This window comes from Chaetodon trifascialis, chromosome 20 (assembly GCF_039877785.1).
Source record: "Chaetodon trifascialis isolate fChaTrf1 chromosome 20, fChaTrf1.hap1, whole genome shotgun sequence".
Classification (NCBI taxonomy): domain Eukaryota; kingdom Metazoa; phylum Chordata; class Actinopteri; order Chaetodontiformes; family Chaetodontidae; genus Chaetodon; species Chaetodon trifascialis.
The window spans coordinates 21,305,653-21,331,977 of record NC_092075.1 but is presented as its reverse complement, the minus strand read 5'-3'; the positions used below and the strand labels follow the sequence as shown (position 1 = coordinate 21,331,977).

The following is a 26,325-nucleotide window of genomic DNA, read 5'->3' as shown; positions in this document are numbered from 1 at the left end:
TCCACTGTCTTTACTGCCACTGAGTGGAGCTGCTCTCATGCCAAGAATCTACTGGAAACCCAGACCATGCAAGGCTAGGGCTCCTGCACACAGGGCTGGAAACTGCAGCGCATCATTAGTGAATTCATTCATGAAAATGAAAGTCAGTTTTCTGTTACAGAAGATGAATGGTGCACCCTGAAGTCACTGCACACATGAACAAATAAAACAATGAGCCAATAGAACCGAATTCTACGAAAAGCTCAAATTTGTTTCAAATCTTACATTCGTACTCTTTTGTACAATGGAAGCCAAGAATTTGCAGTTTCCATCCCTAAGGTACACACAGTAACCTATGTGACAACAGTGCTGACTGCAGTCTGGTGCTTTGACTTTGAGGACTGGGTGAATGTTAGTATAGCAGGAAGGCACTGAGCACACCAGAGCCCAACGTGGTGTTTTTAGACTGAAGTGCATGAGGTCACACGGCCCTGACGGCACTGCGTGGGTCAGAAAAAGCACAAGGAAATAGAGCAAGGCTTGAAAGAGGTTGACCTTCCAGAAAGATCATCAGCAACTTGGTACTGATAGACACAGACAACCCGCCGATAGGCTATGCTATTCAAAGAGAGGATGGGGGAGAAAATGGAGACAAGAAAATGGAGCAAAAACACAGGGAAAATTTCAGAAACAATCACCTACATCAAGGAGAAATAAGGGGAACATGTTCAGACTGATTCTACAAGCTTGATTATTGAAAATCAGTGCTCACCATTGAGATCAAAGGTTTGCTTTCATCATCACATCCTACCATTTTCACACTCACACACACTGGATCAGATGCTCACATGACATATTTAGAAAAAAAAGAGATATTAACCCATCCAGAAGATATGTCCTGATTAGCACAGTAATCCCAAGCACCAGCGAGGAAGCAGCCAAGAGGAAGGGAGGGGAAGAGAGGGGGCAGAGAGAGAAACAAATACATGTTAACATGAGGCAATGACAGTGTCCACTGCAAACAACCCTGAACACACAACACTAAACACCGGTGTGGACGGTGGTGAATGTGTGTGACGCCTCGGCTCTGAAAGTGGAGATCTGATCCTATGTGGTGTTTGTGTTTTACAGAGAGACAAACAACAGAAAACACCTTCAAATCCCTGTGATAACCTAGCGAGTCAGCAGCAGTGGGTAAAAACATTCTGTGTGTGCAGCTCACGATCAAATGAGACATTTTCATCTCTAAAACACAACAGTCATGAGTTCCTAGTTGAAATGTTGCTGTTTAACATGAAAGAAGAGCTGATATCTGCTTCTAAAGGCTCAGCTGGAGCACGTCCTGTACCTGGTCTCCTGCAGCCACTGGTGGAAGGCGTTGGCATGCTGCGCGAACTCCTGACGCAACTTGTCGTTTTCCTCCTGCCTCCTCTGCTCCTTCTGCAGCTCCAGCTCTCGCTCCTACACCCACATTTACAGCAACAGACAGACACCCGGAAGATAAACTGCGCTGAAAACTATTTTTAACCTCTGGAAAAAGAAATAGTGACAACCTGGCCAACTGACAGGACCTCAGCGGTGTGTTTTGCATGCTTAAGCCATTTACTTTCAATCATGTGCACTGGAGGTGAAATGGTGAATTTGGCTTAGAGGAGAAAGTGAATGAAAGGAGCAGCGGGTTGTATCTGTGAGTAACAATGTGTGTGTGTGAGAGAGAGTGTGAGAGTGTGTGTGCGTATAATCTCTGAGACCTTGATGATCTTCTGCAGGTTCCTCCAGGTCTCCTCCAGGGCCTCCATGGTGAACCAGGTGTAGGGGTTGGACACCACCTGGTAGCTCTTGATCTGCTGGTCCAGCTCAGCCAGCTGGTTGAAGTCGGCCTGAGCTGAGCTCAGTGAAGAGCGGAAGGCCTCATGGGCTTCACGCAGCGCCCGGATCTCCTCCAGAGAGTTGCACCTCACCGGGTCTGTCAGATCCTCCTCTGCATTCTCAAACCAGCTGTTGAAAGCTGACGCCTTCTTGGCGAATGTCAGGAACAAGTCTTCAACCTGTGATGGGTTTGGAGAACACGTGATTACTGACATTAGCTTAGGTTTGTTGAAATGCTTCAGATTTACCTCAGCCGTTCATCATTTCAGAGCTTTTAGGGGTATTTTTGGAGGCGCGTATGAAAATGTTCAGAAAGCATGTCTTCAACACAACATGCCCTTGTGGCCTCTTTACCTTTCTGAAGTGCTCTTGAGCCTCCAGAAGCTTCTTCTTGCGAGCGGCTGAGTTGGACAACAGCTGGTTCCAGCGCTTCATCAAGGCAGCGTGTCGAGCTTCGATGGCTTTTGATTGGACGTGCTTGGCTGCCAGCAGCTGGTCCTTGAGAGCTGTAATGTTGGTGATACCCTCCTGCTGGAAGGCCTGGAGACCGGCATCAAACGTCTCCTGCAGACACACAGAAAAGACAACAGATGCTGTCAACAGAAAGAGTGACACGGTCCAGAGGAATGGCTGAACACTGTTTCAGACGACTGAGTACCTGCTTGGTGAGCAGAGTCTGCACAGACGACAGGTCTCTGCCGTAGTCGTCAGTCTTCAGGCTGTTCTCTTTCTCACCTGTACACAAAGCACATCCACAGGTTCAGAAATGATGGACATAAAGACGAACTGAATACACAGGTCAGGCTTCCTAAACACTTAGTGAAGGAGTAGTTTCATATTTGGAGATTTATTTATCTATTCATTCATTTCCTTTCTTTCTCAGACTGAGATGAGAAGATGGATGTCAGGCCGTCTGTGTTCAGTGCAGAGCTGGGATCAGGAGCTGTTAGCTTAGCTTAGCATAGAGGCTGAGGGAGGGGAAAACAGCCTGGTTCTCTTCTAAGTGAAACAACATGCCTACAGACACCTCCAAACTTCACAAGTTAACATATTATATGTCTTTTGTTTGATTCAAACTCAGACAGAAGTTTAAACACGACAAGTTGAGGTTTTAGAGGTTTTGCGGGAATTATTTTTTGGCAAACAGTTCAATTAGAAAACTAGACATTTGTGAATATATTTCAGAGGTAGGATTTGAGTCTGTGGAGGACTGAAGCTTTATTGAAGCAGATTTGAGTGGGACAGAGGTCTCTGTGTTCATACCGATCCAGGACTCCACCACGTCAGCCTTCCAGTTGAACTGCAGGAAGGCAGAGTTCTCATCCAGCTTGGCCTTCCTCTGAGCTGCTGCCCTCTCCAGCTCTGACACTTTGCCTCGCAGAGCTGACATCTTTGCACTGATGTTGTCCACGTGATGGTTATTCTGTTGGAAGCACACAAAATATTGTCAGAAACCGTTGGTTTTGTCATCGTACTGCACAAATCACCAACAGATGATTACTTCAGTGCCTTTGAAAAGCGGATTTTCTCAGTACCTTCTTGATAAGCTCCTCTCCATTGACGCACACATCATTGACTCTGTCCCTGTGCACGGTGAAGTCAGTCTCAAATGCTTCATGCTTTTTCAGCAGACCCTGTTGAAAACAAACGTTTCATTGAGACTCAGTAAAAACTCATCACATCTTATTATAAACACTGACTTTAATGTTATGTAACGCGGTGTGTGTGACAAAAAAAGCACCTGCACAGCAGCTAGTGTATCTCCGTAGTCCTCACTCCCCACTAGATTCAACTTCTCGTTAATCCAAGCTTCTTCCTCTTCCACGTTCGCCACAAACTGCTGATACTCCAGCGACTCCTCCAGCCTCTGTCCCCTAGGAGCAAACACACACATTGTCTACATTTACAAACCCATTTCTATGTGTGTGTGTGTGTAAATGTGTCCTCAGCTGTGTGGAGCCCAGCAGGCTCACCTTGCTCCAGATAGGTCTTTGAGTTCCTTCCAGTGGTCGACAAACTGGGCCAGCCTCTGCTGGATCTCCTCCTGACCGATGGTGTTGTCATCAGACAGCTTCTTCCCAGTGTCCAGCACCGACTGGGAGCACACAGAAAATAAAATCAGTGCATACCAAAGCTACCACATTTTCTAATATTTCTCAGTGCACTGAGGGAATCAGAATGTAGGACAAATGCAACTATGAAACGTGTTAGGTTCAGGTCAGCTGTTTGATAGTCAGAATTCTGCAACATGCTAAGCTATTGTGGCATGATTCTATTTACAGATGGGCTCAGTTGCTAAGATAAACATCGATGTGTGGGCTAGAAATACAGTACATGTTTGTGTAATTCATATGGGCTGTGATGTGTTGTTGAAGTTTCTCAGACTGACATCAATACTTCCACAAGAGCTCGAGGTCTTGACTGAGTCACGCTTACCTGAATGGCCGGCTCATGGGCTCCCAGCTCAGCCTCCAGCCTCTTGTGTTTCTTCCTCAAATTCTGTACTCCTGTCAAATCACGTCCGTAGTCCTCCGAACTCACAAGCAACTTCTTTTCTCTGTGTGGGGTTGGGCAGATATGCGTATGCTTGAGATGTGTATGTCTTGCCATAGGCAAATACCACAAAGGAAAAGCTCATCTCATCCCATCTCCACTGCTGGTTCCCTTCCAGATAACTACATGATCCAAAGGTAACGCTCTTACTTGATCCAAGACTCTTCATCATCCAGGTCCCTGAAGAACTGATGCAGGCGGTGGGACTCGTTGAGTTTAGCGCGCCGACCGGCAGCCATGCTCTTGATCTTAGTGAAGCGTCCGTTGACAGCGTCGCGCTTGTCCTTCACCTGTGAGGTGTCGAAAGCGTTGCTGGCCATCAGGCTGTCAGCCTGGCCGTTCAGATCCTTCAGACGATCCTGCAGGGAGCAGAGAGGTGGTCAGAGGCTCTCACTGTAACTCTGGATCTATGAATGTATTTGGATGGTTCACTTAAACTCTTTTTGTTACCAACTCAGCCTCAATGTATTGTGTGACAGTTACAGCTGACTCATGTGCAGAGGCATTTGTAACACTGAGCTGCATACCTCATGGGCTGAAATATCAGCCTCCAGCAGCTGGTGTTTCTTCAGCAGGTTGTTGACTGAGGCCAGATCTTTGCCATAATCCTCAGAGGCAAGAAGAGCTTCCACCTTAGAAACAACAAACAAATCAGACTTTGAGATTATCTTCTGTACATTGGTGAGTCAGAGTTTTTACATATCTATATCTGGAACGCAGATTCTCACCTCAGAGAGCCAGAAGTCAAAGTCCTTGATGCCTGTGTTGAAGTTCTGCTGCTTGTTGGCCTCTTTGAGTTTCTGGCTCTTTTCTGCAGATTTGTTGACGAGGAACTGCCACTGTTCATCCAGAGCATTGAGGCGAGCCTGAGCAACAGACGAGTCCCGTTATTTTCACATCTTCACTGCACCACTGCATTTAAATTCCTTCTCACACATCTTAGGGAGAGCTAAAAGGCTTAACTTCAGTTTCAACACAATCTGTGTCTTGCAGGCGGGCTGAATGATTTGAGGGAAAAATTTAATTGGGATTTTTTTGACTAATAATGCAGACTAAATTGTGATTACTTTCCATGAACAGAATCAGATAAGACAGAGACCATCCTGCACTGAGATCACACCAGCTGCGACACCCGTCAACATGTTGACACGCCGACCCATGAGTGTTCAGTGGTCATAACTACATTATTAGAAGAGTACTCAGTACTCGTTGGTTGTACCACAGCCATCATTGAACTCAGCCTTCATTTTGATCTCAACGACACACCTGGACAGTTTCATGACTGCATCTTGCAAAGTTGTGATGTTACTGAGTTGACAAAGTTTAAGTTTATCAGCAACAGTTGACACTAGCTGGTGATACTGAGACGTTTATATCCTAATTTAAGAGCATCTCTTACATCTTGACTGTTTCTCAGGCTCTTATGTGACTGGTAACAGCATTGTTACTCTCTTTTGTCTTACTCTTTGCCCTTGGTATTCCTAATACTTGTAAATGTCATTCTGCTGTTAAGCCACATTTCATAGAAGTGTCTGCTGATGATGACATGATGAATATACCTTGACTGCATCCTCGCTGCCAGCACAAGCTCCTCTCTGGATCAGGGCGTTGCCGGTATCAATGACCCCACGGATTCGGTCTGCGTTGGCATGCAGCTCGGCCTCAAACGCCTGATGTTTCTGATGCTTACTCTGACAGCACACACACACAAGGAACATGGATACAGCATGAGAACCACAAGGTGGACAAGTTCCTGTTTATGGTGAAAATGCTCAGAACTCTCCTTAAGCTCAAACGTGTCATTTAACATTTAGCTCTGCTTTCATACCAACATTGTAAGCAGTCAGATTGATCAACAAACCTTTGAAGAATTGTGAAGTGAACATTAACATCAAATGTGAATTACTTTAGAAATTTGTGTGGAGGGTGGAGTATAAAAAAAATACTTCAACACAGGACACCGACCATGGCAGACAATATGTCGGACATCAATAGACACACAGGACAAACAAATGAGGAACATAAAACAGCAGTGCAGAGGACAACATCTGCAACAGAGCTAACTTTGAAAATACTTACTGGAGGAAGTCACTTCAAAGTTGCTTCATGTGTATCTTTCTTAATTTCCATGACCTTCTAAGCTGGCCAACAAGACACTCTTAAAAAATACTGTCTTTAGACATCATCACAGAGCCAGTTAGGGACCAGTGATTGCTAATCACAATTTAGAATCTGTCAGCTTGACGACAGCGTCAGGAAGTCCCCACTCTCTGCTCACTTTCATCTCAAAATCCAATTTGATTAGTTCCACTGTGGAATCAAGCATCTGAAGCAAGTTTGAAGATAACCCCCCTCAAGAATTGAAAATAAAAATGGAAGCCACACCCAACAACTAGAAGCCTTTGATGAGGGAAAAAACACAAAAAACAAAACAACCTAGAATAAAATACAAAAATGAACACAGAATTAAGCCAAAATTTTAAAAATGAACTAAATTAAAACCCAGGTGGAAAAGAAGCTGGCACTCAACAGTGCTGATGAGGGACAAACTCAAGATGGAGGGCTTAGTCTACGTCGTGTCTACACACACAGCAAAGACGTGGACACATGAAGGATAACCTGCTCGGTTGTTAGTCAGCTGACACACTACTTAAACTTACCAGCAGCTTGGACAGCTATAAAAAATAAGACAGTGGAAGAAAAATTCAGTCTCACGTCAGACAGGACACAGGGAGGGATTTGACACAGTTAAAGAAGAGCGTTGTCAATAAAACAAGACAAAACAGATCAGCAATTTTAATTTAGCCATCTTCACACGGCTGACTTCTGTTTTTGGCTACAGCACCTGCCCTAGAATCAGCAACATCTATGAAAATGTTACTGTAATTAATGTCTACGTACCTTTAAAAAAGAAACAAGTGCTAGCTTCTCTATTAACTGAAGTCATGAGTGGAGTTTACGCTCACACTTGCTGTGTTGCTATGAACGTCTGTGAGGGCCTGTGCTAGGAGCAGCCAAATACGTACCTGGATGTTGGTAGGATCCTTGTAAGACTCATCAGTTGCGGTCTGCAGCTTCTCGCTGATCCAAGCCTCAATTTCGTCCACATCCCTGCTGAACTGCTGCAAGGTCTGGGATTCACCCAGCTTGGAACGCTTCTCGATCATCTGGGCCTTCAGCCGGCGCCACCTTCAAACATCAGTGTTATGTTACATGCTTTGTGTCTGTCTTAACATCTTGGGACAATGTTGGGAGTAAGTGTTCTCACTTAAAGTGTCATCCCTTGGATTGGTGTTTTTTTGTAACTCCATCAATAAATGAATCAGTACTAAAAATCCAATTGCTTCCTACCGGTCGAGCACTTCATTGCGGCGGTTGAAGATCTCAGGTTTGGCGTAATGGTCAGCTCCAATTAGCTGGTCAGCAAACGACTGCAGAGCAGCAATCTTCTCCTCCTGTACAGCCAGGCAACATTCAATCAAACACAGAACACAACCGATCAATTTTAAAAGCTTTCACTAAGCGGCAAAGCGTCTTCCCAACCTGCACGTTAATGGCCTTGTCAAAGTCTTCATGTTTCTTGATGAGAGCTTCCACACTGTCCAGGGAGTCACCCTTGTCATCACTGGCGAGGAAGGCTTCACGAGCTGCCATCCAGTTCTCAGCCTGCTCACAGTCTCTGTTGAAGAGCTGCAGGGGATAAAGACAACAGTCAGTCAGTGGAGGGTCAGTGACACCTGTCAGTGACGTAACAATCACTTCTGACTTGTCATGTCATGGCTCAACACTCCAGTACCTGGAGCTCGAGGCACTGGTCCAACATCATGCGACGCTGCACCCAGGCCTTCTCCAGGTCAGCACGCTCACGGTCTAGAGCCTCCAGTTTCTGCTGAATCTCTGGACTGGCGTAGTGGCCTCGCACCAGCAGCTGCTGACCAAACTGTTCAAAGGCCTGGAAGGTACCTGCCCGAGCATCGATTTCTGTGCGATGTTCCTGGGAAGATGGAAAAAGAAAACAAAAATGGATGGAGAGTGTTTGATGGGCAAAAGTCTGCACAGACATCTGTAATTTTGTATAGAGCAAGAATGACTGTATGCCTCCACCAACCAGTCAAGTTGCAGTTTAGAATCTTATGACTTTAAAGGAATTTAACAAAATATATTTTGATGATGAAATGGAAGTTATCATTACACTAAAATATGTTATGTTATGCTAATGTGTATGTTAATGATTGAATCATTTCCAGTGAGAAACATGCTTACTCTTCACTTAGAGACTATTTTTCCAGAGGAGCACAGAGGACTGATAGAGAGCTTCATCACATGGAACGACAACCATCACCGGAAGCTTAATATCAGCAGAACCAATGAGCTCATGATGGACTACAATGATTGAAATATGGATGCTGCTACAAAGAAGCTTCAAACTGTAAAATGTGGATGCTTCACACACATCTTCAACTCAACAACACAGAAGATCTAAACAATCAGCACAGCTTCAAGTTGGACACCAAAGATTAGTGTCATCCATTCAGTGTCTGATCAAATGAGACATATGGTCACAATATGACCTTCTGTTCCTGAGTTATGGTGCTGAATAATGGACAGAAAAGTTTTTATGATGTCACAATGAAGCTGACCTTTGACCTTTTGGATGTAAAATGTCCTCACTTCATCATTTCATCCTATTAGACAGCTGAATTAAATTTTTAATACTTAACATATTCATTCTTGAGTTACAGTCAAAAATTATTTAGTAGGGTCACAGTGACCAAAGTCTAATCAGCCCTGGAGTCCCGTGGACACTTGTGCCAGATGTATGACATTCACTACAGGCATTCCAGAGATATTGTGATCACAAAAACGGAGTGTCTCAGGCCACAGATGTCTCTGTCATGGAGGCATAAAAAAAGAAAAGGATAATAAAAAATTCAGTACCTGGTGTCTTTCCAGAAGGGCCTCAGCTCCAGTCACGTCCTTGGCCAGCTCCTCTGAGGACACCAGCCCTCGGATACCATTGATCCAGGACATCAAATCTCTGTGTACAGGTGAACAGTTATAGCTAAAAAATACTGCACATATCTGACCTGTATTTCTTACAGTTGGATATTTTTTCCCCAAAACTGTTGCCTATTTTCAATGTAGTTCATCACCAAAACAAGAAATCACACCCAGTGGCATCCACTGGCTGTTGTCTCCTAACCTGAAGTCAGAGAGGAAGCGCTGCAGGTCGTGGGAGTTGCCCAGCTTGTCTTTACGCTGGTCAGCACGTCCCACCAGGCTGCTCCAAGCAGTGTTCAGCTCAGTGCATTTCTCCTGGATGTCATCCACTGCCTCAGGGTGGGACTGGATCAGACGCTCTGCTGTCTCCCCAAGAGAATTGACCTGGGTGGGACATCATGACAAATCAGTAAAAGCCTCAGGAGAAACAGATTTTCACCAGAGACTTTGCTGTAAATGAGCTGCAATCTCACATAAATGAGAACAGACAATCTGACCTTGTCACCCAGGGCTGCCAGGTCTCTCTCAAAGCCTTCATGTTTGCGCTGCAGAGCCTGGACACTGGCTAAGTCATGACCATAGTTGTCAGTGTTGAGGGCCTGGTTCTTCTCCTCAATCCACTCTTTAGTTTCATCAGCATCCCTGAGGAGGCACAAACACAACTTGGTCAAGTGTTGTAAACATCATTACTATGAACATTAATCTCATGAATCTTTTTGTCTAACTGTGTCAAGCTCATTGCATCTCCAGTCACACAGCTGAAGGCTAAAAACCAATCAGTTTGTTTGGGTTTTAATTTATTTATTGGCACGTTTGACAGTGCACTGTTTTTCTAGATGAAGTGCACAGATCTTATTTACACTGTTTTGTCATATTCCTAGTTGGTTTAATTAAGTTACATGATTTCATTTCTCTTCACCTCTGAGTTACCAGAGTTATGCAGAGGCCCAAGCCAACAACCACACCAGTTTTAGTTACTGTCTATATTGTGCTCCCCTGTGTGTTTATTGTTTGATCAGCCAGTGTAAATGCTTCTCTCTTATTTCACTCTGTTAGGTCTGGTGCTAACATCTTGTTTTTTCGCCTTATCTTTAAGCATGGGTATGTGCTGTTGGCTTCTTTTAAGGCCTTCTATCTCTGTTAATGCAGTTGCACAAGTTAAACCTTGGTTAGGAAACTTTGAACTTAAAACCCATGTTCCTGTGTGCCTTGACTGCTTGGTCTATGACACTCATTTATCCACGTCACCATAGTTCTGACACGTTTTTTCATGTATGTAGCCAGGTGGCTGGCTGCTGCAAATTCTTTTGTAAAAGCTGGTAAAAACTAGCCGGGGTGTGGCCAGCATAAATTAAGTCACTATTTGAGAATGAACGACGTGTAAATGAATGATGATGTTCATTCCTAACCCTGCCCAAACACCTTCCATTGGTCAACTGTTTCCTGTACTATTGGAAATAGCTGTCAATGTGAACAACATCACACTGATTTCATCATTGACCAGATTAGATATGGTGGAAATTCACGGGTCTGGAACCAGGCTATCCTGTAAGTGCTACCTTTCGCCACAGGGGTCACTTTCAACCAAAATAACATAGGCTTGCTTTAAATTGTCTCAGATCCATTTTTTTTACCTGTGGAACCTCTGCACCTCGTGGGCACTGCCCAGCATGTTGCTCCTTTCTTCAGCAAGCTGCTGCAGCGACCGCCAGCGATTGTTCAGCTCCTACACACAAAACAATCAAGATGAAGTTGCACTCTTCACCCTTCAGTGTTTATTCAGCCCTTATGTAGCTTGTTTATTCTAGCTTTGGTGTTCAAATCTGCAATATTTTGCAGTACAGTATGTGAACTTAACATGCCCTTAATCAAAAAGGAACTTATCAAGTGATAGTAATAATAACATGAAACTTGATTTGTGTAGCACCTTTCATACAAGAATTGTAGCTTAAAGCGCTTTAAAACAAAGAAATCAGATAAGAAAAGACAGAATGAACATAAAAACAGGGATACATAAATGAAAGTAAAATAAGATGGAGAATGAAAGCCACTTGATAATAGTGAAAATAAGATAAGGATGGATATAAAAAGATCAAAGGTCTCTACTATAACTTCCTCCTTTACTACAGTGGCAATATAATCATGCAAATACAGTATGAGCTAGACGAGGAAAGATTTGCGTAGTGTGTTTGATAGGAACAGACAGTGATGGACAAATAAAGGCAGGTGCATGACGGGGGTGAGATGCACAGGACTGGATGCACGGTAAGAACACTACAGAATATGAGGACAGAGAAAATAACAGCAAAAAGTCAGGATCTACAAAAGGACGCTCAAGACATAACTTATGCAACATGCCAACAATCATTCACGTGTGACAACAAGGTGAATGCACTGGGAACTAAGACGGAATCAAACAAAACCAAACACTCCTAAAACTAGTTAGAGTCAGGTTGCACAGAACTACACAGAGATGGATCATGGATCAAAATGGAGACGATGATGACGAGGTTAGTTTTCTGATCACAAAGCAGGACGGGAACTACGGGAGAGACGATTCAGAACGAGACCGGGATGGACTAGTTAATCTTACCTTGATAGTATTAAAGTTAGCCGTTGTTTGAACAGCCAAGCGTATATTCTATTATCAAAAGTGAACGAAACATGGCAGAAAGAGGTGGAGAAAAGGAGGAGGACAAAAACAGAAAAACACCACACCAGTCAAGAGTGTTTTGGAAACTCCCATGGTTCGTCTTCTCCCAAGACCAACCAAGACTTTACACCAATCAGGACATAAGCACTGCAACCATGGCTAGAGCAGAACCAGTCAACCAAGTCCAAACACTGAATCATAATGAGTCAAATAAAATATTTGTAAATGACTGAGACATTGTGAGACGTAATTTTAAATTTATGGGATATTGAAAAAGGCTTGGGAGTTCCCAGGCTCCCAGCAGTCATATCAATATCTCATCATATTCCATGACGACATGAAGCCCATGCCAGTGAAATGTCTCATTTAGCATGATTGCAGTAATTTCTGTAAGTGACACACTAGTATCCAAATCAACCCAATGCTGAACAGTCATGCATACAGTATTAGATCAAGATTGACAGGCTGTCAAATCTTTGCAGTTGATGCATTTTCTCTAAAAATACATAAAACAACTAAATGTTTGAATGTATTTTCCTGATATAGATTAACAGTGTTAGAAGAACCTTACCTTCCATGGAGATGCAGTCTTGGAATCAGCTTCATCCTGTTCAAGGAATAAGGCACAATGCATAAATTTCATTGCGGCAACATTTGAAATGTTTCTTAAATATCAAGCAAAATGTATGTTAGTTAGAAAAATGATTACTACTTTGCCCTGAGCAGCACCAAGCAGCTCTTGTTGCTGTAAATGGAAAAAACATGATCTCCATTAAAGTAAAGCTGAAGCATGGAAGATGGCTCATACAGTTAAGCTGGGGGGGGGGGGGGGGGGCGACACTTACCTGAGCCTGAACCATGGGGGCTTCCTCAGCCATGAGACCTTCAGACTCAAGCTCAGATGCCACTTTGTTGATGTCCCTCAGGCGAGACTCATTGGCCTTCAGGTCCTGTGCCACACAAAAGAACATCGTACACTTTCTGTGAGACTTGTATAAATACTCTCAACAAATACACACAGTAGGCAAGAGTGTCGTTAAGCAGACACAAACAGAAATATTAGCACTAAGACTCAAGATCAGGTTACACTTGTTGCTTACTAATCAATTAAAGACTTAACATGAGTTCATTCTAAAAATGACATTAGAATCAGGTTATACATTGGCACTACAAGAAGCTTAATAAACTACAACTAGCTCAGATGTGTTCCAGAATATCCATATTCTGTTGCAGGAATAAGAAAACTTAAAAATTCTAATAAAATTCAAAATCCCACTGACAAGTGTGCAAATAACTAAAAACACAGCCTTGGAACATATTCCCCCCACAGTATTTTATGTGGTTCACTGTATATTGAAATAAAGACTGTATCTTAACAAAAATCAAATATGTACAAAGTACAAAGGTGGGTCAATGGGTGGTTTCTAGTTCAGACATCAGCAGGGCAGAGTTCTTAGACAGCAGAGATTACAGCTACAATAATGGGAAAATGATATTAGAAGAGAATGTCAGTGAATTTTCATGGGACCTTTGAGTCTTTTGACATATGATGTGACATATCAAAAATATATGTATAACAGGTCATACACTGAGAAAAAGAGGGTAACCCGGATGTGATGTCATGCCTTTGATTCCCTGTAGAAGAAAAAGTTTTACAACGTGAGTGGATTTTACCTTCTGGAAGTCGTCAAACTTCTTCTGCAGGACCTCGACCTGCTCCAGGTCAGAGCCAACCTCTTCATTAGTGAGGGCGCTCTCCTTCTCATTGATCCACTGCTGGAGCTCGTTGGCCTCGCGGAACAACATGAACTTCTTGCAGCTCTTCTCCAGCATGTCCTTGCGTTTTTCTCCCAGCTCCAACAGAGTACCATACCTTGAAAGAGTTGCAACCACACAATCAAATCAAATTACCTAAGGTGTCATCAAAAGCTAAATTAAAAACAATTTCTCCTGGGGATCAATAAAGTATATCTGATTCTGATTCTGATCCCTCTTTTACCATGGCCCAAGATGAAAAATGACTGTAGAGAATCTGCCTGCCAGGAAGTTCCATTTATGGCCAGTGAAGACTTATTTTTTTTGGATAAAAACTGATTGTTCTCAGAATCAAAACTGCACTATCACTCCTGTAGTGCTGCTATGATCAGTACATTCATTGCTCAGGCAGTCTGAAGAAAATCATTCTGATAAACAATAAGTCATGCCATGTCTCTGACATATTACACGAAAATGAGCAATCCAAAACAATAATAATGATAATGATGATTGATGATGAAAACACTTGTTTTTGTTGAAGCCCTAAACTGCTGCCATTAAGTTGAGAAACTTCTGATTGTTTAAGCAACAAGAACTTCACTTCACTGCCTAGACAAACACACAAACTTGGAAAACATCCTGATATGAAACAGTATGCCGTCACTAAGTCTGCAACCCTTTGAAATGAATTCATCTCATGCTCTCAGAAAAATAACATTACATATTTTTTTCAGGCAGATCTTAGGTCAACTCAAACCCTGATATGCCTGTCCACACATGCTTCATGAGCAGACAAAGGGTGTCCTCACAGCGTTTTATAGTGGGTGCAACAGACCGAGGCTGAAAGAGCTGCTAACATTTCTACAGAATAGAATACTTCACTGGTTTAGCTTCAAAACGTTTGCTTCACAAAAATTAATCACAGCAACACTTTAGACTAAAAAGTCATTATAAATCAACTTTTAACACATACTGGGTTTATCTGTATGTTGAATAACATTTCCTAGATCAATGTATAACCCAGCAGATTTCAATCATGAATCTCTGAGGCACTAGCATCATAGCAATGTAATTATTTAGCAATTATGACAGCTAATTTCTTTGGCTAGCACCCTGAGGCTAGGAAAGAATGACACAATACAAAAATGAATCAAAGCCCAATACGTGCAGAACGGAACAGCTCATGACATGAACATCCATAGGAAAGCCTGGGATGACAAAGATGGGAAAGGTATACATCAAAGGTACTTCTATCCCTGTACTGAATAGAAGACAAGGGTGAAGTAGACACAGTTTTACACAACTTGACGGTTTTTGGGGTTGGGAGGGATGTAAAACTGCTGATGATATTTAGTGGCATCACGATCACAAGAACACCCAGAGGGACGCTGGTTCCTACTCACAGCTCTTCCACCTGCTTCATGCGCACAGACACACTGCAGGCCTCCTTGGTGACAAGCCTGCTCATTGGCAAGGCAAGGCGAACGCACATCAAGACAAGATTAAGTTGTTACGTACAGCAAGAGGACAGCGGAGAAGACAGAAAAAGAGGCCAGGGTCAAGGTCATTAGTGTTAAAAATCTGAGCAGAGAATATGATTTGACGGAAGTAGAGAAAGGTTAAAGCGCACAGAAAAGACTGAACACTTAGAGGAATAGGAGAAATGAGTTAGTAAAGTACACTCTGATGAAAAACTGAACAGGTTATGTTGAGGGTTTCTTACTGATTCTCAATCTGGTCTTGGCGTAGTGCAATGCTGCCGTGCTCATCCAGCAGGTTTTCCCTGGAAGAGGACTGGGTGGGGTCTAGTTTCTTCACATAAGCAGCAGGAACAAAGCCTTGACGATCATTCACCTCCACCTTCCACCAATCCTGCGGCAGGGAGGAGATGCAGAGGCAGTAATATCAGCAAGTGATGTTGATGAGATGCTTCCATCATTTTGTTTCAACTGGTCCAATGAGATCTAATAAATAATGTCTGACTTCCCACACTCTGATATGGTTTATCTTACTCTTTTGTGCTGTGCTTTAGGGCTATATTGTTGTCCAAAAACTACTAAAACTGTGGCACTGTTACTTTCATTAGGGAAGTCAAAGTATTGAGAGATGGAGACATACACAGCCTTATCCTTTAAACACTGATGCATTTGAAAGTTTGGCTTAATTTGTTGTTTTGAATTTTTTAAAATATTCCTCAAGGTTAAGCTTCATTTTTGTAGTGTCAGTGAACCTCAGGGATCATACTGGCACCGGTATCTTAATAAACTAAAAGACTATCAGCTGCAGTTTTAATTGGTCTCCATGTTCAGTCTCATTGAACTGTCATACAGAACAACATGCGAGTTGTCAGAATTATCATCTTTCATCTCTTGAATAGCTATACGTTGAAGGTTGAAAATTGATTACTGATCATTACCACAACTGGCGAATCACAATTCAATAAATGACTTAAAATTTGCAATCCTTATTAATAAAATATTAATTCACATACCTAAACCCTGAACAACTTCAAGCAGCATGTACATGATCTCCAATTCAACATATATTCAGCTGGTCAGGTTGATTTCTGTCTGAAGTCCAGTTCATGGTGCAGTCAGACTGTCTACTGTACACTGAGCTGGTTTTATCTGTACCTTGTTGGTGCTGTTGAGCAGGGTCAGGATGTCCCCCTTCTTCATGGTAACTTCACGGGGACTCTTCTCCTGGTAGTCATACAAGGCCAGGACCAGCTCCTTACCAGTCTCATCATCAGTTGGTGCCACTTGTTGCTGTTCAGTGAAACAAAAATTTTGAGTCACCTATTTGAACCCTCGGTTTAACCTAAAGACGGTTTCATTTCAAAATCACTCCCATGGAGCTGAGCACATGTGCAGAGTTGAGGCTGAAGTGTGAAGAAGGACTGAGTTTTACCCTGCAGGACTGGGCCTGTTCCTTCAGGGACTGGATGCTGCTGCCATAGGCACTCAGGTCAGACATCAGAGCCTCGTGTTTCTTCAGCAGAGCCTGCAGAAGAAAAACTATTCAGCACAACTTCATTTGTCACAAAGGCATGCACAGAAACAAGAGGACTGATCGTGTCACATTTACTGCACAAAATGAGGGTGGAAACACAAATATATGATATATAGTACAGGTATATAGAAATTATATAGGTATAATGTATATTAACAAGTAGATGACAAATTTATGACAACGTCCATTCATGCACCTCAGCAGAATCCTCGTCTTTGCCATAGTCTGGGCTCCCCACGATAGGCTCCTTCTCCCTCATCCAAGACTCGGCCTCATTGGCATCTGCAAAGTACTGCTGGGCCTGCAAAGAGTCCTCCAGATCCTGCCTCCTCTGGGATGCCTTAGCCTTCAGCGTGTCCCAGCGTCCATGGAGCTCAGTCAGCTTCGCTTTCACGTCCTCCCCAGCAAAGTGCCCTGGGAACACACAAGTGATGATCATTTTGCATGTTGGGACAATATTTCACTTACAGAAATCTTAGAGAAGATGCCAAACAAGGCTTGGAATTTAACTGAATACCTTCCTCCACCATGGCCTCTCCTTTCTGGGTGACAGCCTTAATGCGAGGCTCATGGCCAGTGATCTCAGCCTGCAGGGCCTGGTGTTTCTTCAGCAAGTTCTGGACACCAATCAGGTCTTTGCCTAAGGAAAACAGGAAGAGAAACTTTTTTTTTTAGAACTTTAATCACCTTAAATATCTGAGGGTGGTGGTTTTACATTTTACAATACAGGATAAATATAGTGGCCTGTAAGCTTTACCTCTGTTAGTAGAAGCAGCGATGGGCTCTTTCTCGCGGATCCAAGTCTCCTCGTCCTCCACATCTCTGAACAGCTGCTGGAGCCTGAGAGAGTCCGACAGTTTCTGTTTACGTGCAGCCATGGGCTCACGCAGAGCTTCATAACGTACCACTAAAGCTTCCTGTTTCTTTCGGATGTTGTCAGCATCAAAGTGTCCAGCCTCTTGGAACTGACGCGCCTGGATTGTTATGCCATCAATACGATCCTGAGAGAGAATAATTCATTTACTTGCTATTCCACTGTGTACCAAAAAGCTGTAGCATCAGTTGGTATCTGATATGCTTTCATGATTGGTATAGGATATTGAGTACCTGGTGAGCAGCCACATCAGCCTCAAGCAGTGCATGTTTCTTCTGCAGGTTCTGGACACTGGTCAGGTCTTTTCCATAGTCGTCTGAAGCCAGGTGGCCCTCAACCTCATACAGCCACAACTCAATGTCCTCTACATTCCTGTTGAACTGCTGCTGCTGGTTGGCTTCACGGAGCTTGATGCCTAAAGTGACATGTCAGAAAGCAAATTTACAATCTGAATTCAGACTGTGCTCTTATCGGGGTGTCCCTGTAGCTCAGTTGGTAGGGTGTGCACCCCATGTATTCAGGCTGTCAGTCCTCTTAATATTATATTCTAGAAATATTACTGTTACTATCTACATACGATGAAGTATTTGGCATGAAAACACACATTTTGAATTTAACCAAGCATTCTGTATAATAAAAACATGTTTGACATTTGCAATAAACCAAGTTGCTTGTAAATCAGTAGAAAATTCAGTGAGTTATGATGATTTAATAGTGGACAGACCTCCTGCCTTGGCAGACCTACATGCATAAAAAGCTACAGCTTCCCTATACCAAGATGGCAGGCATTCCCAAGAAATTGTTTGAGTTGGTGTTGGATGTGTGAATTCACAGGCTGTTTTTACTGTTTTCTATTGCACTGTACAGCCCTGAAAAATATCTACAGCATATTGGTCATGTGGCCGTTTTGACTACGACTGTTTCTTGTCCTCAGATCTCAGACATCAATCAGAATAACTGATTTAAAGTTACTTAAGTTTACCCTATGCTGACAAAATAGTACGGCTATATTCGATTGAGAATTTGTCATTTGACAATATCAAATTAAGACATAGATGAAATCAAATCTATCCATACAGATACATCCATACATCATCTTCAGGTCAGTGAAAAATTGGTCAACCCAAGCTTTCCTGTAGCCAGTACCTTTGAGCTCTGTGGCCTCCAGCAGTTTCTTCCACTGGGAGCTGACCTCCTCCATGCGGCCAGCCACCTCAGTAGAAGCGTAATGTTTTCCATCCAGCAGCTCCTGGCCAGACTTCTGCAGGGCATCGATGCGGCTCTGATTAGCTGACAGCTCTGCTTCAAAAGCCTGGTGTTTCTGCACCTTGCCTTGCAAGTTGGAGGGGTCCTGTTGTCGAGAGCAGAGGCACAGAGGTTGGTGGATGCGAAGATCAGAAACAATGAGCGTAAACACTGTTATTCACAAAGACATTTCAAAATGGAGGGCACATCACATGACAAAATAACCAAATCTTTGATGAGCTACCTTGTAAGCCTCATCCGTGGCGGTCTTCATCTTCTCATTGATCCAGCTCTTGAGCTCATCAGAGTCCCTGAAGAACTGCTGCAGGTGGAAAGAGTCCTCCAAGGCAGCACGACGAGACTGAGCACGCTCATGCAGGGCATTGCGGCGGCTGAGCAGCTGCAAATGTGCAACAGAAGAGAAAACATGTTGCTTTTGATTCACACTGAAAGAAATGACAAAATACTGGCTGCTACCTTAGCATTCAGCGTTCATGGTACAGATGACAGCAGTACTTACAGCATCTCTGCGGGTAGCCACGTCCTCCTTGGCATAGTGGTTGTTCTGGATTAGCTTGGTAGCAAACTCATCCAGGGCCTGGAGATGTGCAACACATAGAGACTCAAAGTGTATCCTATTTCAAAACAACACAACTATAGAAGCAGCTGCATAAAATCTGGCTGTGACAACTTTCTGACTGCAAAGTGAATTGCATAATTGGACAAACTGGAGTAACTTACAGTGATCTTCTCTTCCTGGGCACTAAGTGACTTCTCAAAGTCCTCATGTTTCTTCAGCAGTGCCTCTACACTGTCCAGGGAGTCACCAAGGTCTTCATTCAGGAGGAAAGCCTAAACAATGAACAACATACAACATTAAAAACTGTGACATCACACAGGTTCTGCAGCTCTTTGTCGCTCCCCGCTTGTTACATAGCATTGCTGCTTATCATTTATGTTCCCCAGCAAAGGCTTCCTTTTAACACTTCAAAAAGCTGAAACCTCCAAAAACTGAACAATCTCATGAAATGTTGGAAGTTTGTTCTACATCAAGTGAAGCTAGCATCGGGCATAGTGTCGGCTCTAAAAGTATGCTACCTGAACTCTCATTGGAAGCTCAGATCAAATGTGTTGCTGATGTTGTCACAGAAGAGGTCCTTAATGAAGTTTCACCAAACTCCAGATCAGACTGGATGAGAAAGTCAACAGTACGGTCAAATGCATCGATGATGTCGCTGTGGCTACTGTCTGTCTTGCTGCACATCAGACCGAATCAGAGGCACATATATCTCTGCCTTAGAGGACAATGTTGTGCCACTGATGGAAAAACTAGGTTGTAGATTTGGAGGGACAGTGCAGGTGAGACGATATTACAATTCTAAACCTTCAGGAGTCAGCTGAAGGTAGCAATCTTCTAAAATTCTTCAAAGAATTTATCCCCACAGTGTTGGAGCTGGAGCCAGTCACGGACAGTTGATTGAGGACTCAGTGCAACTACAGACGGCCATCCTCATCCTGTTATTATCTTACCCTGTTATCATCAGGCACAATGGGAAACTCACAAGCATGTTAAACTCAAATACTATGGACTTCACCTAACTTTCGACAGGAAGAATCAATTTCATGATCTGATTTTATTTTTGCATATAGAGTATTATTGCATAAAATTACAGATGTTAATCTTCTGGGAATTCCTGCCTTTTGATATTGTACATTTAGTACACATTTAGGGTGTCTGTCATGTTCATGTATGAAACAGACTGGTTTTACATATCATTTCTGCTATTTGAAATGCAAACTGTTTGATGGTCACTATCTCAAAAAGCCACTTGGGAACACAGATAGAACCTTAGAATTCCAAGGGGGGCAAGACCCGACACACCAAGACAATACCAGACTAGACAATATGCACTGACTGAGGTGTCAGTTTGGGTGTCAGGTACCTCTTGTTTGCTCATCCAGTTGTCAACTTGCTCAGTATCCCTGTAGAAGAGCTGCAGGTCCATGCACTGCTCATACTGCTGCCTGCGGACCTCCCACAGCTCCAGCAGAGACTCCTTCTCCTCAGAAAGGATGCCCAGCTACGCACGAGACAGCATTATAAATATGAAATGTAAAAACATGGTAATTGTACATGCTGGTATAGATATGGTAAGATACTCTAACTGAAAAGTACAGTCTGGTGGCTGTCATAGTCCTACCTTTTCCTTGACCTCCTCAGAGGCATAGTGTCCTGTATTGAGCAAGGCCTGGCCAGCTTCATCAGTGGCTCTAAAGCTGTCCTCATGGGCATCAATCTCTCCCTGGGAAACAAAAAAGAAAACCACTTAACAGAGTCACATTACTTGTTGTTACATGTGAAATAAATGTTTGTATTTAGCTTTTAAAAGGACAAAGTTATGGCCAATTTAATGGACCTTGTGTGTTTTCAGAGATTTTACCTTATGCTCCTGGTGGCGGTCTAGGAGAGCCTCAGCTCCCGCCACATCATTGGCCAGTTCATCAGCATTGATCAGGGCTTTCATCTCTGTCACCCAGCTGGTCAGATCCCTGAAGTCAGCAGTGAAACGCTGCAGACTGAAAGAGATTGTCACAAGAGGGCAGAAGTGAGTAGACTTCTGTGGAGAAATGTTTAACAGAGTGGCACTTTTTCAGCAGTTTTCATAGTATTATTATTATTATTATTTTCAAACATCAGCAGCATATTTGATCTATTGAACAAACAAGTAAAGTAAGTTTATCACCAAGCTGTGTGTGGTATTTTACCGGTAGGAGTCGTTGAGGCGGGCATGGCGCTCAGCGGCCAGGGTGCGAATCTGCTCCCAGTTGGTGACCAGTTCGTCCTTCTTCAGATGGATCTGGGAGGCATTTTGGGGATGTGTCTGCTGCAGGCGCTCTGCATCTCCACCCAGCGTGTTGACCTGATTGAAAGAGAGGGAAAAGGGGAGAAATACAGTAAGAATTTACAAAAGTTTTTAACTTGACGGTGTACTTGTGGACATTCAGTAGTGCACGTTCTTGCCTTGTCCTCCAGGGCAGCCAGGTCTCTCTCCAGACCCTCGTGTTTGCGAAGCAGAGCCTGCACACTGGCCAGGTCACGACCAAAGTCATCAGAGGCCATCAGCTGCTCTTTCTCCTTGATCCAACTGATGGTCTCGTCCACATCCCTGTAGTTGGAATCAAGTACGCAGGTTTGTATTTATACCATGTCAAAATGCCATTTCTTACTTTCTTAGAATACATTCAACACACAGTGAGCAAAGGTTGTCTACGTGTACTCTGATCTGGTTTACCTGTTAAAGCGCTGCACCTCAGCAGCCCCAAATAGCTTGCCCTGCCTCTGCTGGGCCAGACCCTTCAGGCGCTGCCAGGCTGCGTTGACCTCATCCTGCTTGCGAACTATGAGCTCAGCCTCGGGATGGGCCTCCTGTATCAGCTTGGTTGCCAGCTGATTCACCTCATTCACACGTTCCTCATGGGCAGCCAGGTCAGTCTGGAACTCCTCAAACTTCTTCTGCAGGAGCTCCACATGCTCTAGGTCCTGGCCCAACTCCTCAGAGGTGGCCATGGCCTCCTACAGGTGGAAGTGGACGAACAACATTGAGGGCGATATCAAAGTGCTTTTACATAAACAGGTTTACAAAAAGGTTTGAATATAAATAAGGTAATTTATCAAAAAGTCAAAATGTCAATCAAGGTGGCACACTTTTAGCAGCTAAGATTTGTAACATTTTAACAACAGGCACAATTTTATCCCTCCTACGGCTAACTGAACTGGATAACCTTACAATTCAGTTAACTTTAACACTTAGCTTTCACTTCATTTGTCATAACTCGTTCAGATTAATTGATACAATTATCCTCAGGCTATCTTAAAACCTTTTAGCTTACAACTCCAATTGCCATATCCTTCAAATGAGGACAGATTTGTTTTGTTTTTGTTAGAGCAGCTGAAGAGCAAATACAGAAACAGCATTTCCTTGATTCTGCCAAATAGCTAGGTGAAAGCGCAAATATGAACAGAAAGCTCCATAACACAGAAATATAGGAAATACTTGCTCTCTCCAGTAAAAACATTTTCCACATACACCATTTTCCTTTTTTTGTAACATTTTGCCAATGCAAACCAAACCTTGTCGCTGATCCAGTCCAGGGCATCTTCACACTCACGCAGGTACTGGACCAGTTTCTGGGCCTGCAGGAGACGCATGCCCTTCTCCTTGGTCCTCTGCAGCAGGAGGTCCCACAGGCGATGCAGTTCCTCGAGACGAGTCTAATGCACAGAAAGAAAGGGGAGGGATTTTTTTTTTAATGTCAGTGTAAAACAGAAAATTAATTGAGACATTTCTTTATCTGTATCAAAATTAGAAAAGTGAGTCCAAGAGCTTTAAATGCACCTACTAAGCTTTCCGTTTGAAAATACCACCTCGAACCAAAAACATTTCCACAAGCACCATTTCCTTAAGAGCTGACCCATATGAACGCAAGAAAATGTAACAACAGAATGCCAAGAAGGGATAGTTTGTTGTGAAGAGCTGATCTGGAAGAATTTTCACAGCACTCAAGAGTCACGCATCGTCCACAGCAGCTCAACACCTACTTGTATATACTCAGCCATATTGACACTTGTAACTATGGGTCTCTGTTGTGTCCGGTAAGGCGTGTAGGACTAAATCAGATGGAGCAGGTTAACAGTGGACAGGATATCGAGAAAATGTGCACATAAGTGATCACATCTTCATCATTGTGTGCCTTACTCGAATGGTCTCAGAGGCAAAGTGGCCTTCACTGATCATTTGGTTTCCAGTCTCGTCCAGTTTGATAATGGCCCCAGAGTTGGCCTGAACTTCAGCTTCAAAGGCCTGATGTTTCTGCAGCTTACCCTGTGTAGTAGACATATGATATACAAGAACATTAAAAAATATATAAATACATGAGAACAATACTGAAAACTCTGCTGTAGTCAGAGCTTATGACTAGTGAAGGCTCAACCAGATGCTTGACGGCATCTTAAAAATATAGATGAACAAAAGCTTATTTACATTGTGAACTGAGAATTCTAGCACAGTACCAATCTCAAGTTTTATAGGGCAAAACACTGAACAGAGAAAAGTAAAAACCAGGCTGGCAAACCTGTAGGTTAGAGGGGTCCTTGTAGTTCTCATCAGAGGCGATCTGCAGCTTCTCCTGGATCCACTTCTCCAACTCATCTGCATCACGGCGGAAGAACTGAAAGCGGTAAGAGTCCTCCAGCTTCTGTCGCCGCATAATCGACAACTCCTTGAAACGCCGGTAGCGGTCCAGCACCTGCTGCCGGCGCTCCTGGATGTCTTCAGCTGTCTCCAGCACTTTGACCCCTGCAGTGTCCATTTTCTGGAAACACACCATAGATAAGGTATAAGTAAATTCCTAACATGTATGACAGGGTTAAATTGTTTTTGTTTTTTTGTTATTTTACTAAATTGGTTTTAATTACACTAATGACAGATCTGTGCAGAAAAGCAGTCAGAGTAAGTGAATTATTATAGTTAAATGAATTCATTTAACATTAAATGACTTTTTTGGGGCTTTCTTGCGTGTGTTGAATAGACAGTGACAGAGCAGAGGGAGCTATCTCTGTACAATAAGATAGCTCCTCCTGCAGTGTCTATTTCAATAAGTTTTGTACATAATTTATGATATCTGAACAGACTGCTCCAACAATGCAGGCTTTTCTCCAAGTTACACTCAATCCTCACTTTTTACAATTATGACAATTCACAATTGTTCTAAGATACCAGACCATTCATACATATTACCCAGCTGGAGAAAATGTCATACAATAAGGCTCATCACACTCATTTTGACATTTCTATCTATGCCTTGTGCAGTTTCACTCAAATCTATTCACAACTATTTTCAATGAGTACAAAGGAGAGACAGGGCATTATATGTGTCTCCAGGACCCTGAACTTCTACAACTTCTCTTTTAACAGAAACTTGGCTTGAAACTATGAGGCAGGACATAAGGCACATGACTGTTTGTCTAAACAAAAATCCTCCATCCTGTCTCAAGCTGAGCAGCCAAGGGGCCAACAGCTGAAATGGTAAAATACCAAAGAGGGGTGAGGGCGGAAATTCCTCATGCATTCGAACAGTTACTAGGCTTCACTACACAATGGGATTGCAGCAGTCAGCTTCTCTGTCCACTGTGCCTGTGGCCCCATGGCCAGTATGGTCTCAAACTGTGGGTAATGTCTAGCTATGAACCTTGATGTTGAACAGGCACCCACACCAGTTTAATTTCTAGTAATCCTGCTATCAATAGAGCATGGGCTGCGCAGTCTGAAGAGCTGAAATGAAAATCATTCAGAAATTCAAAATTAAAGAAATTATCAGTGAAGCTAATTAAGGTCCAATTGTTGATGGTTTTACCAGATTGCAGCTTTCACTCTGTTGTTATCTGGTGGCTTGAATCAGTGAGAAATTGAAAAGAGCTCTCTGACTTCATCCATCAACAGACAGACACAAAGATAAGAGAGAGGTATTGATCTGTCTAACTAAACCAAGGTCAACCAAACCCTGAGCATAATAGCTGACATCTAAACTGAGATCGGGGTGGGGCTAGGGGTGTGTGTTGAGTGTGTCAGGCTAAATGCAGATGAACATGGGTTTTTGTTGATGCTGCAGACGGTGAGACAAAAAGCAATAGATATGGGACAGCCTCCTGGTCCGTGTCTGCACTCAATGGGAGGATTAGTGGAGTCAGCAGTGTGGGGCTTTTTAACCAGAGCCAGAGAACAGAGATGCTTTGGTCCCTAGAGGCATCATTAGTTTTCCAGACACACAAGCATCCCACTGAGCCCACACATACACAAGCACACAATATAGTATCACCAAATATACTGTAAGCTGATTAGCGCCACTGCCTGAAAAAAGTGACCATCCACAATGCTAGCCAGCACCCCTCCCCCATCTCCTAACTTGCCCCAGTTCACAGAGGGCATCAATCATCTCAGGGATTTAACTGACCTCAGCCTCATTCTGCTCAGTGATGTCAGCAATAGAAGGCAGACAAATGTGACTGAAACTTGCCCTGTCTTTCACACCATAGGGTTACACATACTTGTATGATTGGGGTCATTTTTTGACATCTGCATGGTAGTGTTGTTAGACATTCACTGACACTTAGCATGGACTTGCTGTCCATCTATTTAGTCTCAATTCCTGTAATGGCACACTACTGTACAGGGTGATAACGCTTATAACATCTGTTCAAACCAGAATCTACACACAGAAAATTAAACAGACAAATGTGTTACATGTGTGACAGGACAACTCTGGACAATGTCTGGACCAGATTCTGCAGACATTGTGGGGGGGTTAATATGAGAAAACACCTTTA

The 26,325-nt window shown here is 43.2% G+C and overlaps 1 protein-coding gene across 1 annotated transcript in view; it reads right to left on the bottom strand.

Moving 5' to 3' along the window:
* sptan1 (spectrin alpha, non-erythrocytic 1) overlaps positions 1–26,325 on the bottom strand; it is a 34,654-nt gene that overhangs the window by 1,942 nt on the left and 6,387 nt on the right. The window contains exons 2-50 of the mRNA XM_070989637.1: positions 24,075–24,314; positions 23,699–23,824; positions 23,074–23,214; positions 22,235–22,515; positions 21,964–22,108; positions 21,708–21,862; positions 21,383–21,518; positions 21,143–21,244; positions 20,885–21,022; positions 19,683–19,793; positions 19,462–19,539; positions 19,186–19,341; positions 18,843–19,047; positions 17,930–18,111; positions 17,580–17,823; positions 17,340–17,462; positions 17,019–17,236; positions 16,721–16,813; positions 16,444–16,578; positions 15,534–15,682; positions 15,214–15,270; positions 13,730–13,928; positions 12,901–13,005; positions 12,768–12,800; positions 12,627–12,662; positions 11,996–12,043; positions 11,037–11,128; positions 9,900–10,044; positions 9,605–9,786; positions 9,340–9,439; positions 8,198–8,395; positions 7,945–8,091; positions 7,753–7,856; positions 7,428–7,590; positions 7,062–7,076; positions 5,961–6,092; positions 5,130–5,267; positions 4,929–5,033; positions 4,552–4,760; positions 4,285–4,405; positions 3,822–3,943; positions 3,590–3,722; positions 3,384–3,482; positions 3,112–3,271; positions 2,507–2,583; positions 2,203–2,412; positions 1,731–2,027; positions 1,328–1,440; positions 860–877 (exon numbers count right to left, since the gene is read on the bottom strand). Of these exons, the coding sequence (XP_070845738.1) occupies positions 860–877; positions 1,328–1,440; positions 1,731–2,027; positions 2,203–2,412; positions 2,507–2,583; positions 3,112–3,271; positions 3,384–3,482; positions 3,590–3,722; positions 3,822–3,943; positions 4,285–4,405; positions 4,552–4,760; positions 4,929–5,033; positions 5,130–5,267; positions 5,961–6,092; positions 7,062–7,076; positions 7,428–7,590; positions 7,753–7,856; positions 7,945–8,091; positions 8,198–8,395; positions 9,340–9,439; positions 9,605–9,786; positions 9,900–10,044; positions 11,037–11,128; positions 11,996–12,043; positions 12,627–12,662; positions 12,768–12,800; positions 12,901–13,005; positions 13,730–13,928; positions 15,214–15,270; positions 15,534–15,682; positions 16,444–16,578; positions 16,721–16,813; positions 17,019–17,236; positions 17,340–17,462; positions 17,580–17,823; positions 17,930–18,111; positions 18,843–19,047; positions 19,186–19,341; positions 19,462–19,539; positions 19,683–19,793; positions 20,885–21,022; positions 21,143–21,244; positions 21,383–21,518; positions 21,708–21,862; positions 21,964–22,108; positions 22,235–22,515; positions 23,074–23,214; positions 23,699–23,824; positions 24,075–24,311 (6,713 nt within the window). The 5' untranslated portion in view covers positions 24,312–24,314. The remainder of the gene's footprint in view (positions 1–859; positions 878–1,327; positions 1,441–1,730; positions 2,028–2,202; positions 2,413–2,506; positions 2,584–3,111; positions 3,272–3,383; positions 3,483–3,589; positions 3,723–3,821; positions 3,944–4,284; positions 4,406–4,551; positions 4,761–4,928; positions 5,034–5,129; positions 5,268–5,960; positions 6,093–7,061; positions 7,077–7,427; positions 7,591–7,752; positions 7,857–7,944; positions 8,092–8,197; positions 8,396–9,339; positions 9,440–9,604; positions 9,787–9,899; positions 10,045–11,036; positions 11,129–11,995; positions 12,044–12,626; positions 12,663–12,767; positions 12,801–12,900; positions 13,006–13,729; positions 13,929–15,213; positions 15,271–15,533; positions 15,683–16,443; positions 16,579–16,720; positions 16,814–17,018; positions 17,237–17,339; positions 17,463–17,579; positions 17,824–17,929; positions 18,112–18,842; positions 19,048–19,185; positions 19,342–19,461; positions 19,540–19,682; positions 19,794–20,884; positions 21,023–21,142; positions 21,245–21,382; positions 21,519–21,707; positions 21,863–21,963; positions 22,109–22,234; positions 22,516–23,073; positions 23,215–23,698; positions 23,825–24,074; positions 24,315–26,325) is intronic.